This window comes from Cyprinus carpio, chromosome B13 (genome assembly GCF_018340385.1).
Source record: "Cyprinus carpio isolate SPL01 chromosome B13, ASM1834038v1, whole genome shotgun sequence".
Classification (NCBI taxonomy): Eukaryota; Metazoa; Chordata; class Actinopteri; order Cypriniformes; family Cyprinidae; genus Cyprinus; species Cyprinus carpio.
The window spans coordinates 8965192-8979051 of record NC_056609.1 but is presented as its reverse complement, the minus strand read 5'-3'; the positions used below and the strand labels follow the sequence as shown (position 1 = coordinate 8979051).

At 34.4% G+C, this 13860-nt stretch overlaps 1 protein-coding gene across 1 annotated transcript; it reads left to right on the top strand.

The window, feature by feature from the left end:
• Positions 1–557: 557 nt before the first annotated feature.
• Positions 558–13618, top strand: phf10 (PHD finger protein 10). The gene is made up of 12 exons (XM_042736369.1): positions 558–733; positions 1031–1143; positions 2686–2816; positions 2948–3031; positions 3273–3415; positions 3887–4036; positions 4256–4365; positions 4535–4685; positions 7379–7498; positions 11947–12055; positions 12351–12539; positions 13354–13618. Exons 1-12 carry the CDS (start codon positions 662–664, stop codon positions 13437–13439), a joined length of 1458 nt encoding a protein of 485 aa, XP_042592303.1. The 5' UTR covers positions 558–661; the 3' UTR covers positions 13440–13618.
• Positions 13619–13860: the final 242 nt, after the last annotated feature.

The following is a 13860-nucleotide window of genomic DNA, read 5'->3' as shown; positions in this document are numbered from 1 at the left end:
CACAAGGTTAAAGAGATGCTTGAGGTTAAAAGGAAAACACCAGACAGGATGATGTGTACACTGTAGTGAAGTGGAAAGTGTAAAACATGTACTCCTGATATGTAGGAAATTTTCTGAAAAAAGAAAAGAACTACAGAGGACATTGAATAATGGACTGAGCTCAAAACACTTATTGACTTATTCACACAATATATAATTAAGGCTGTCATGACTTTTCTAAAAGAAACTCAGCTTGTAACAGGATTTAAAATTGGGAGGAATTTTGGTTTGGGGGTTTGGTGTGTTGGTTTTTTTATTTTTATTTTTTATGTACACAGTAGAATTAAAAAATTTATATCCCAATGAGTTCACACTTCAGTCCTGCAGATGGCGTTAATGTACTTCGTTTGCAAACCGCCAAATAAAACCCACAGAAGAAGATTACATACAGGACTCTTGTGCTGCGTCCGAAATCGCGTACTATGTGAGTAGGTACTACTTTTAAATTAGAACGTACTTCATGACCGTTAAAAAAGTACGTTCTATACAGTATGAATACGGGTAGTATGAATGGAGTCCGGACGTACTATTGGGGACTTTTGTTGTGTTGTGGTCAGAACGCTTCCTCGTTTTCCTAGTTTCCGGTCGGAACGTGACGCTCTTTCATCAGCAGAGCGTCAACATGGCAGCGGTTCTTCTTTCAGCGAGACCTTGCGATAGCAATCCCGCGACTCCTGGGACGCAGTCTGTGAAGGTTTGTGGAGGTTTAGGGTTACATCTTGTTGCACAGACAACAGTTATAGCGTTGTAGCCTGTAAGGCATACATCTGTGAAGAAACTGCGTCTATAACAGCGCGAATGTGAGCAACAGTCGTCTTTGTTTATTTACTATCAGCCTGCTGGTCGATGGAGCTAAAGATACAGATGAACACACATTATGCGTTTAAAATAAATGAATGCATATGAATGGAACCCAGCTGTCTTCCCAGCTGTTCTTGGAAAGTCACTGATAGTTTTCAAGGCCTCAGAGTATTTCTGACTCTTTAAACAGGATGACATTGAGGAGAACTCCAGTGATGGGAGTCAGGCCCCCAAGAGACGCAGGATGGGCTCAGGGGACAGTTCCAGGAGCTGTGACACCTCCAGCCATGAGCTACAGCTGGGGTGAGAGCTCCTGTCCGCACACACACTCTTTCTGGTGGGCCGTGCTGAGCTCTACGTTCCTTTTAAAGCAAGACACCTACTCAAAAAACAAAACTAGTAGATTTCAACATACTACCCCAGATTAGTTGGTTATATGCAAATGAGGTATTATCCATATTGCATATTGTTCTGCAGAGTGGATTTTTTATGTCTATTTTTATCGCTTCATTATATATGCATATTATTAAAAAAACTTACACATTTTAAAAAAAAAAAAAATAAATAAAAAAAAATATACATACATGGGTCAAAGATGAAAAAGTGTTTAAGCATAAAAAAAAAGTGTATGGGTCAAAGATGAAAAAGTGTTTAAGCATAAAAAAAAGTGTAATAGTGCTTTAAACTGTTGTAGTTTTCCCCAAAAAATGCAAAAAGTTTTCTGTTTTATTTAATTGCAATTTTATTTTTGTTTTTCTGAGCAAAAAATAAATATCATACATTTTCCCCTGATTTACAGAAGATACCCAGTAAAATGTGATTTAGTGTAACAATCTTGTCAGGCATATTTACAACAAAAATCAATTTATGACACATTAAAAGACTAATTACTTTCACCCCAAATACTAATGAGTTGTAATTTTACATTTGTTAACATTTGCCACTATCCTGGGTTTTGCCCATTTGTCAGTAAGAATTTTTTACTAATTTAAAACACAATATAATTTAGTACGCTCCATTATTCTTTTAGATATTTTAATATGTACACGTCAGAATAAGCGTGTCGTTTGAATTTTTGCATAAATATTGTGTTACACTGAATGACAATCTAACATTATTTCAACCAAATTTTGACATTTTATTCTCCAAAAACTTATTTGAAACCTTAAAAGTAGACATTTTACTTACATTTAATGTGCTTTCTATGGACACAAAATCACTTTTGTACATTTCTTTTGATGTGGACATCTTAACGTCTTTGACCCACATATAGTGCTGTCAAAAGATTAATCGCATCCAAAAAAAAAAATAAATATTCTAAACACATTAAATTTATATTTACTGTGTGTGTGTGTGTGTATATATAAACATAAAAAAATATATATTTATATATATAATATGCATAGTTTTTTGCAGGGTGGATGTATGACTATTATCTAATCACAAAACTAAAAATGAAAACAACATCAAGCATCAAAAATGGAAAAGGAAAAAATAAAAAAAATCAAAATAAAAAAAGTAATAAAATTGTGCAAAGTACAGGGGAAAACTGCAAGGGAAAGTGCAATAAATAAATAGATAATAAAGTGGAATAAAAGAAACACTTAAAAGTGATTTGGAATATTTTCTTCCCTAAACAACACCTTATGAAAAGCCAAACTGCCCAAAATCTCAAAACTGACCAGTGCTTGAGGGGAAAAATCATTTTTGCCTGTAGTGTTCTATGAATCCACACACAGCTGTCATCTGTTGATGGCTTTATTGGCTGGCCAAAACTGTTTTTTCCTCTTTACTCTGACACACTGATACTTTTACTGTGTATAGAGCCGTTCTGTTTCGTTGCAGACCAACATACTTTCCTGCTGAGAATCTGACGGAATACAAGTGGCCTCCGGACGACACGGGGGAGTATTATATGTTACAAGAACAAGTGAGCGAGTATTTGGGAGTCACGTCATTCAAGCGGAAATATCCAGGTGTGAACAATAAGCGCCTGAACTGAGAGGTTTTCACGTCATTGGTCAGAGAGTGGTTATATTTTACAGATTCAGTTACTTATGACAGAGATGCATTTTTGTATTGCTTTTTCTTTTCAACTTCATGCCAGATTTGGAAAGAAGAGACCTGTCTCACAAAGAAAAACTTTATCTGAGAGAGCAAAATGTCATTACAGAAACACAGTGTACTTTGGGTAAGTGTTCAGTTTTTCTCATTTCTGTTTCTTTTATATCTTGAATGTATAAAAAATAAATAATAACAATCATTTAGTAAAATTTACTTTATTCCTACCCTGAAAATATGCGATGCAGTATCTGTATACAAACTCAAATAGTTGAATTTCCAACACAGTGGTTTAGTTCATAATTTGCTCCGCTGTAGAAGTTGAGTGTATCAGCTTAAGACTCAATCAAGAATTCCTCTCTTCTCCGCAGGTCTCACAGCTCTGCGCAGTGATGAAGTCATTGATTTGATGATTAAGGAGTATCCAGGCAAACATGCAGAGTACTCTGTCATACTCCAGGAGCGAGAACGCCAGCGGATCACTAAGGAATACTCTGTGAGCACTCTCAGTGCCGTGAGTAACACACACTCTTTTATTTATTGTAGAATGTATATATTAATCGTATATATTTAGAATTAATACTTTTATTCAGCAAAGACGCATTCAGTTGATCAAAAGTGAGTGTGAAAACTGTTAAAAATGCATTTTACAATGGTTTTCAAAATCGATAAAAATAACAATAAATGTTTCTTGAGCAGCAAATCGGTATATTAGAGTGATTTTCTGAAGGATCGTGACAGTGATGAGGTTTAAAATTCAACTTTGCATCACAGGAATAAATTAAAATAAGAAAATGTTGATAAACATTATTGTATAAAATGTTTATGTAATAATATTGAAAAAAATAAGTTTTTTTTTTTGAATGCTTGAGTGATTTCTTCAAGTAAAGGCTGGTATGTGTTTATATGCAGGGATAATGATAAAAACTGGCTGTTCTTTGCTAAAAGTCTGTGAGTGCTAATGGACTAACTGTTTTCTTTTTAGCAAATGCAGCAACAGAATCCTCAAAAAGTTGAAGCCAGTAAAGTGCCCGAGTACATAAAGAAAGCAGCGAAAAAAGCGGCTGAATTCAACAGTAATTTCAACCGAGAGCGGATGGAGGAGAGGAGGGCTTATTTTGACCTTCAAACACATGTAGGATATGCTCATATTCTTTAATCTAATAATCTGATTGATTGAAAATGCATGTAAAACTGGTTCACCACCCAGAAAACACAGGGACCTTCCTAACAATAGCCTGGCAACAGCTTTGCAATGACTCGGATAGCACTATATTTCATGTTGGCACTATTTTGAATGTTTTTTTTTTGTCTAGGTCTCATTGCTTGTTTGCATTTTCTCTTTGATCTGTAGATTATTCAAGTACCTCAAGGAAGATACAAAGTGCTCCCTCCAGAAAGAACCAGGACCGGTCCATACCCAGTTGCCCTCATCCCTGGCCAGTTCCAAGAGTTCTACAAAAGGTGATTTTTTTTTTTTTTTTTTTTTTTTTTTTTTTATAAATTTTTTAATTTCAGCAAAATCCTGCTGAGCTTCTGATTTACTGCAACCACCAATGTACTTGAGAACGACGGACGCCTTGAATTCGTTCAGCGCTCTGACTGGGTTTTTCTTGCCCATCCACATCTGTAGGTACTCTCCTAATGAGCTCCGCTACTTGCCCTTGAACACAGCTCTATACGAGCCTCCACTGGACCCGGAGCTGCCTGCCCTGGACAGTGATGGTGATTCAGACGATGGCGAGGATGGTAAAGAAGACGGCAAAAAAAATAAAGGCTCCTCTGTAAGTTGATTTCATGCGAGTACCTGTTACCTGTTTTTGGGGGGGTTTTCTGCAATCTGGCATGTTTCCAATTGAAACCCGATATTCTATTAATAAATAGAATAGAATTTAGAGGGAAAAGCACTTATTATTGATTGATGATTAATTTATTTACTTGTTGGAATAACGTGCATGAATGACAAGGAAAGTGTATTAAGAAAGTACATGGGGTCCGTTTTAATTTTGCTCACTATAAAGTGACCCCAAAACAGTGTATGCAATACCTTCCTCTATAAAAAACATCCAAAAAACCAAAAGATATATAAAAAGAAAAAAAATATACTCTGACAAAAGGGGGAGAGGGGACTAACAACATCTGATAACAAAAAACTAATAACAAGGTGTTATCATAAATGAACAATTATTATTGAACAATTGCAACTAGCAACTTTATGTACGTGATATGTGTACTGGCAGTTTCCTATATTTTTGTGTAATTCAGAGTAAAATGAGTGCCTTTTTATCATTTGAGTCACAGTTGCTTAAAGTTCCCAAAAAAATTTTTAAACAATTGCTACATTTGTTGCTAAAAGTTGCTAAATCTAACAACAAAATTGCTAAGTTGGCAACACAGCGCTAAACCCAGCAGCGCATATGCTTGCTGGCAACCTGCCAAAATAAAAGCTTGCCAATTTCAAGTTTGAAAATGATGAAAATTCATATTTAACAAATATTAGCATTTTAAGTTTACTATTAAATAATTGTATATTTATTTAATACTAAATATTATAGTATTATCACATTTTATTATTTTACTATTTTATTTTTAAAAAACAATAAAGAACTGCAATATTTATCACTATATATTAGTGCTGTCAAACGATTAATCACAACCAAAATAAGTTTTTGTTTACATAATGTGTGTGTACTGTTTATATTTGTGTATATATATAAATACACACACAGTATATTTTGAAAATATTTACATGTATATGTTTATATATATATATATATATATATATATATATATATATATATATATATATATATATATATATATATATATATATATATATATAATATTAATATATAAACTTAAATTTTTCTTAAATATATACATGCATGTGTATATATTTATATATACATAAATATACACAGTACACACTCATATATTATGTAAACAAAAAAAACTTATTTTAGATGCGATGAATCGTGATTAATCGTTTGACAGCCCTATTATTATTATTATTATTATTATTATTATTATTATTATTATTATTATTATTATTATTATTATTATTTTATAGTTATATTTAAAGGGATAGTTCACCCAAAAATGAAAATGTGATGTTTATCTGCTTACCCCCAGGGCATCCAAGATGTAGGTGACTTTGTTTCTTCAGTAGAACACAAATGATGATTTTTAACTCAAACCGTTGCAGTCTCTCAGTCTTACAATGCATGGAAATGGTAACAAAATCTATGAGAGTAAAAAAAAACATGCACAGACGAATTCAAATTAAACCCTGCGGCTTGTGATGATACAATGATGTGTAAAAACACAAAACGATCGGTCTGTGCAAGAAACTGATCAGTATTTATATAATTTTTTTTTTTTTTACCTCTGATTCACGTAATGTCCGAACTGTTAGAACTCCTGAACGCGCTTCACAGCAGCCTGCATCATCATCTTCTTGTGGCTCTACAGCAAATCACATACAAATAAGTGCACCAATCCCACAAATCTACCAAATACACCACTAACACACATAATAGATAGTGTCAATGGTCCATTTAAAATAGTTGACAGAAATGCACCAATAAAACACTTATTAGTGCACTCAAAATCTAACTAGCTTTCTAATCTTTTTGTATTCTGTTTTCTTTTCATTTATTATACAATTAACAAAAGCAAAAAAAAAGACGTCTAACACTAGCTTGCTATTCTTTTTCTATTCTGTTCTGTTTTCTTTTTATTTATTATATTATTTAAAAGCCATTGCTACGTGTACTGCATTTAAGCTAACTGAGAATTGTTATAGCACTTGCATATCATTGCTCTTGTTGATTTTGATTGCTTCCATCATCCTCATTTGTAAGTCGCTTTGGATAAAAGTGTCTGCTAAATGACTAAATGTAAATAAGTCTGCAATCCGCTATAAAGCAAGAAGCAGAAGTAGTTGCCTCAAGCACCTGCTGCTGTGAAGCGCGTTCACAAGAGTTCTAACAGTTCAGACATTGCGTGAATCAGAGTTAAAAAAAGATATAAATACTGTTCAGTTTCTTGCACAGACCGATCGTTTTGTGTCTTTAGACATCAATGTATCGCCACGAGCCGCAGGGTTTAATTTGGATTTTTCTGTGCATGTTTTTTTTTTACTCATAGATTTTGTTACCATTTCCATGCATTGTAAGACTGAGAGACTGCAACGGTTTGAGTTAAAAATCATCATTTGTGTTCTACTGAAGAAACAAAGTCACCTACATCTTGGATGCCCTGGGGGTAAGCAGATAAACATCACATTTTCATTTTTGGGTGAATTATCCCTTTAATGTGTCCCACTATGTTCACTGTGAGGACCAAACCAAATCTCCAGGTCCTCTTGTGAGAACCAGGCTGAAAAACTTTTGATTATAATTAACATTACAACTCGCAGATAATAGGAAGTGTATTAAATTATTATTTTTTTTTTTTTTTTTATGTTTACTTTCAGGACAGTTCATCAGGAAACACTTCGGATGGAGACAGCCAAGACAGCGGAATTCAATCCAAAGTCAAGAGCAAAGACGGCACCCCTCGCAACATCCAACACAAATCTGTCCCTGGGTACAAGGTAGAAGAAAAAAGCCCCTGATCTTTTTTTAAATAACCCAACACCTCTCTTCTCCCCTTTTCGCCACCCCTCTTTTCCAGCACTTTCAGCAGAGAAGTCCTGTTTCTTCTGACTTGATCATTAAGCAGTACTTTGTCCAAACACACACTCACACACACTCCCCCTGGTGGTCATAGATCAGGACTGCACGTGTCAATGGAACAACTTTTCCATTTGAAGAACGGCACCCATTTTTTCAGTGCCAGGAAACCCAGTGACAGTTCCTGTGTTCTGCACAAACCTTCGGAGCAATAACGTTTTTGTGTGGTACTGCCGGTAGTTTAGGGCCTTTTTTTTTTTTTTTTTTTTGCTGTGTGATGCACTTGTGTAGGTAAATACCCTTATAAACTGAACAGTACTTCATATAGCTTAAAATACCTCTATTTATCTCTCTACCTGCCTGCTTGCCTGTCGGTTAAACTGAAGGCACGCAAACAGTTTCATTTGGCTGCTAAATACTAAAAAAAGTGTTAATAATCCATAGATATGAAACAATTGAAGAAATATTAAGAGTGCACTCAGTAATGTATTCCCTGGTTTACAAATGTATAGTCATAAGAAAAAAAGAATTGAATAGGACTTTTGGAGAATGGCTGATGCAGACTGCAGTCATGCCAGTCAAGTTTTATTCTGCATTGAGTGCGTCACCCACTTATGCTGAGATCACATGACCAGCTGGGTCTTGACACCCAACCAAGTACTAATAGCAATAAAAGAAGCACCAAGCATGTTTTGCATTAAGCAGCAGTTCATTGATGCATTGACTGAAAGCCAAAATATGAATGAAATAAATTCACAAATAAATAAAGTAATATATTTGTAAATGTCCAATTTATTTATTTGTGAATTTCATTTTTTTTTTTTTTGAGACTCCTAACATATATTTGTGAATATCATTCTATTTATTTGTGCATTGGTTTATTTTTTTGTGAAACTTTTTTTATATTTATTTGTGAATTATAAACTATTTATTTAAAAATGCAAAACAATTCTGACCCCATTAAAACATCATAAAAGAACCATACAGAGTTATGTCTTCATAAAACTTGAAATATAACTATTCCAACTATCGTAAAATTTCATCAATGTGCACTTAGTCTTAAAGGGGTAGTTCATCCAAATTTCGACTCACTGACTTTTGTGAAGCACAGAAGATATTTGGAAGAATGTTGGTAACCATAGTTTTGACTTCCATTGTGTGGACAAAAAAATTAAGTCATATTTCTTTAAAGGGATACTCCACCCCAAAATGAAAATTTTGTCATTAAACCCGTAAAAGCTTTGTTCGTCTTCGGAACACAATTTAAGATATTTTGGATGAAAACCGGGAGGCCTGTGACTGTCCCATAGACTGCCAAGTAAATAACAGTGTCATGGTCCAGAAAAGGTATGAAAGTCGTCGTCAGAATACTCCATCTGCCATCAGACATGCAATGTGGGTGATATGAAGCGACGGGAACACTTTTTGTAAGCGAAGAAAACAAAAATGACTTTAAAAAATGTCTTTATTCAACAATTCCTTTGTCAACAGTCTCCTCTGTGTCTCTCCATATCACCGTATGCTGCGTATGCTCTTCTGTATCATCCACACCACAAGAATGCGCTGTTTTCTTTCAAATCAAAGCTAAATACATGTAGAAACAGCGCATCATTGTGGCGCAGATGATACAGAAGAGCATACGCAGTATACGGTGATATGGAGAGAGACTGTTGACAAAGGAATTGTTGAATAAAGTCATTATTTTTGTTTTCTTTGCTTGTAAAAAGTGTTCCCGTCGTATTCTGACGATGACTTTCATACTTTTATGGACCTTGTCACTGTTATTTATTTGGCAGTGTATGGGACAGTCTCAAGCCTCCCGGTTTTCATCCAAAATATCTTAAATTGTGTTCTGAAGACGAACAAAGCTTTTACTGGTTTGGAATGACATGAGGGTAAATGATTAATGACAAAATTTTCATTTTGGGGTGGAGTAACCCTTTAATATCGTTTGTCTCTGCCTTTAACAGTTAAAGTAAACTTACTGAGTGCACTTTTAAAGTTAGCTTTATTTATCATTTATTTGTCATGCTAGTGATGCATTACTCTCTTTCAGGCATGAAATGGTTATCAAACTATTGTTTGGTATAAATTGTCAAACTGAATTTATCAGTGCTTTCTACACTGACTCCATGGGCACCTTAAATATGCTTGATATCTGGGTTTTCGTTTGATTTAGTCTGATTAAACTGTGTAAGTTGCTTTTTTTTCTTGTTAAAATGCTTGCTGGATCAGCAAAAGGTTTACCTTTACACATGACAAATTATTCACAATACAAAACATTTAAACAAAGTGAATTACAAGTAACAGTAATTTGGCAGTGTTATAATGCAAGAAATTATTTAGCAACTTCCCCGCATTTGCTTGCATTTTACTTTAAATTATGCTTTGTGCAATAGTTACATTGTTTCTAATGGTTTTAATATTCTTGATTGAAAATGTTTTTTTTTTTTTTTTTTTCTTGTGGAAGAAATGTTTGCATGATTTATTGGACTGTTTAAAGCCATTTTAAAATACTCCCCAGCTAAAGGCTCATTTTAGCCCCATCTTAGTTCCTGTAGTTCTGTTATCTCAGGAAGTGTGAGCGGTGTAAACTGTCCCAGGCTATTTTCTGAATAGTACACTACAATGAGTATGCATAGTTTGTATGGAGTACCCAAAAGACCTGCTACATTTGTTAAAGAATTCTGCCAGTACACTACAGTGCACATTGTGATGCCATTGCTGTATCCCACAATGCATTGTGTTCTAATTGAATTCTGAATTCTAGAATGAAATTGAACCTTTTTTATATATATACGCAAAATGGAATTAACCGTTATTTTACGAGATGAGAAGTAAATGTCTAATGTCATGTGACAACAGTGTAGTATACAGTGTTCTGGAAATTTAAAAACACTTCCTAGTCCCACTTAAAACGAAATGATGAATGTGGTGTTTTATTCATAAATCACTGCAGCACATGTGAAAGACGGTAGGTACAGCTTCTGTTGATCCTCTCACTGTACACTGTGTTGTTGGCTGATTTCCATCCCTTTTTTATGCAGTCTCTCAAGTCTTGTTAAGAGTGTTTGTGGTTAAACAACATTAAATGTTCTTGTTGTGTGTGTGTTTTTTTTTTTTTTATTGGGATGTAATACTCTTAGTTCAGCTGGTGTTTTCCTACTGTGACAGATTGAAGGGTTTTGTCCTTCCGTTAACATAACCGTGAGCTTCACTAACATCTAAACGTGTCTTTAACCTGGAGCCTGGCCTGCCTCTTTACAGTTTTAGTTTGATTTTCCACAATGTTGTCACTGCTCTTTTCAGTTGAATGGTTTTTATGGTAGGGCCTTTGACATGTCAGTATTTAGAGTAACCTTTTGAATAAAGAGGTTTTAAAGACATTAGACTGTAGAGAGATTTCTTAATGGCTGTGAGCACTGAATGAAAGTGTGCCATTTTGTTGTTTTGACCTTTTTATGCACTTATGTGACTCTTTAAAATTGGCTTTTGCTACCACCTATTTGTTCATAATGTAGCAAATATGTCTGTTATAGTAGTTTAATGTGTTTTGACGTTTCCTCTATCCAAAGTACATGAATTTTGAACAATGCATTATTTTCTGCTTTGCTAAATGTTTCGTTTTACCGAAAAGATTTTTAATTCAAATGGTCCCTTTGTATGTCAGTCTTGAGATAAATACTGTAAATTATATGCATTACTGTTCAAAAGTTTGGGGTCAATAAGATTTTTTTTTTTTTTTTTAAATGTTTTGAAAACAGTCTCATGCTCACCAAAGCTGCATTTATTTAATAAAATAAATACATAAATGAAAAAAGGTAATATTTTGAAATATAATTACAATTTAAATTAAGTTGTCTATTTAATAGCCATCACTCCGGTCTTCAGTGTCATGAAAACAGTTTATTATCATTATTATCAGTATTGAAAAAAGTTGTGCTGCTGAATATTTTTCACGATTCTGATGAATAGAAAGTTCAAAAATAATTTCATTCTATTATAAATGTATTTTACTGTCACTTTTCATCAGTTTAATGTATTCTTTCTCAATAAAATTATGTATCTCTTTAAAAAAAAGTCTTGCTGACCCAACACTTTTGAACGGTAGTGTGTTTTATCCTGATATATGCGAAACAGATTTTTTTTTTTTTTTTGTCTTTGTTGCTTGTGTATTTATAGATTTATATGCATTAACTATTCGTAAAATTTAAATATTAGGCTATTTTAAGATCCTGCATCCAGTTTACTGTAGTATTTTTACTCATTTAATTTGAAAAATCATAGTGGTTTTGATTCAAGCAGACTATCACATGGTGTGTATGACCTTGGTTGCCATGGCGTTTATAGCATTACTCTGCCCTTGCAGCCTAAGGTCATTCCCAATGCTATATGTGGCATATGTCAGAAGGGTAAGGAGGCCAACAGGAAAGGCAAACCAGAGGCTCTCATCCACTGCTCCCAGTGCCAGAACAGCGGTAAGTCCAAACTCACTCCTCCTAATGCAAAGTTGTTTAGCTGGCATCTTGAAGATATGTTTAACTTCTAGCAATATCCTTATATAACCCCACTGCACGTATTTATTCCCTCAAGCATTTCTCTTCAGTGTAGTAGACAGACGGTCAGCGCTCCAACTCAAACTGTTCACTGGAAGCTGTCTTGATTAAAGAAACTGTGTTGTGATATCTCATTTCCTAAGTGTCAGGATTACTCTGGTTTTTTATAACCTTGCGAGTCAAGTGGAGATGATGAGCGGCCTGGGTTTGTGCTCAGGTCACCCGTCCTGCTTGGACATGAGTGTGGAGCTGGTGTCCCAGATCAAGATGTATCCCTGGCAGTGCATGGAGTGCAAGACGTGCACCGTGTGCGAGCAGCCGCACCATGAGGAGGAGATGATGTTCTGTGACAAGTGTGACCGAGGTTTCCACACCTTCTGTGTGGGCATGGACTCCATTCCTCTGGGTGAGTCTCCGACTTGCATTCTTTATCATAAATATCATAAAACTTGTAAAAGAGCTTAAAGAGAGAGTTCACCCAAAAAATTAAAATTCAGTCGTTAATTACTCACCCTCACGTCGTTCCAAACCTGTAAGACCTTTGTTCATCTTTGGAACACAAATTAAGATATTTTTGATGAAATCCGAGAGCTTTCTGACCCTCCATAGAGAGCAAGGATCCTTACACGATCAAGGCTCAGAAACGTAGCAAGGAGATCGTTAAAATAATCCATGTGACATCAGGGGTTCAACTTTAATTTTACGAAGCTATGAGAACACTTTTTTTGCTGCAAAAAAAAACAAAACAAAAATAGTTGCTTGATTTAAGAATTTGTCTCCTCCGCGTCAGGTATAGCGCCATTTTGGAGAGTATGTGATACTCTACAAAACCACTGATCTATAATAAATGCATATTTTAAGACAGTGAAAGTGTTTTTTTTTTTTTTAACTTGCATGTCAACCTGTTGTTGGGGACTCCCAAAACCAAAATATGAACCTTTCATTACCCATAATAGGGGCACTTTAAAAATGATGCTTAATGTAGCAGCTGTCGAGACATTTTATTTATTTATTTATTTATTTATTTATTAGGTGAGTGTTAAGTAGTTTTATTATAATAGACTTCAAAAATATATAGTTAATATTTTTTGCTAGTGAGGGAAAGTTGAAGATAAATTTGTCACGTCAAAGGGATATTTTTGAACAGTCCTGAAGGCCAGTATTCCATATTATTCTATGTATGTATTTTTATTTATGTATTTCTTTCCTCTCACTCACAGGTTGCTGGGTCTGTGATTTATGCAGCAAAGTGCTATCTACACCCCAGAAGAAAGGGATGACAAAAACACCCAAAAAATCGAAATAAGATCCAAAAAGTGGACCAATTTTTTTTGACAACACTTTGGTATTAATTTCTATTTTTCTATTATTTTAAGTCCATGAGTTTTGTATGTTGCATTAAATTTCTGTCATTTTTTTTTTTTTAATACAATTATTTCCACATTAAATAGGGGTTTTTGTATTGTTTAATTGTTTAAAATAAATTTGAAAACAGATTTTGTGTGTGTGTCTTACTGCTTTTGTTTTGGTCATATTAGACATTGCTCACTACAATTTTAATAGTAATTAATAGTTATTTCTTAGTGACAGTCATAATTCATAACAGAAATGTCCCGCTGCAGTAATTACTTGGCGACTCATGTATTTTTAACTGAGCGGCAGGAGGCGTGTTTTAACTACACCATAACAACACAAGTCAGCCGTCTCCACTCTCCCCGTCTAGTGAA

Coding starts and splice junctions, on each gene's coding strand:
- phf10 (XM_042736369.1), top strand. CDS start 662: ATGGCAGCGGTTCTTCTTTCAGCGAGACCTTGCGATAGCAATCCCGCG. Junction 7,499..11,946: donor AATCTGTCCCTGGGTACAAG/GTAGAAGAAAAA, acceptor CTGCCCTTGCAG/CCTAAGGTCATTCCCAATGC. Junction 12,056..12,350: donor CTCCCAGTGCCAGAACAGCG/GTAAGTCCAAAC, acceptor GTTTGTGCTCAG/GTCACCCGTCCTGCTTGGAC.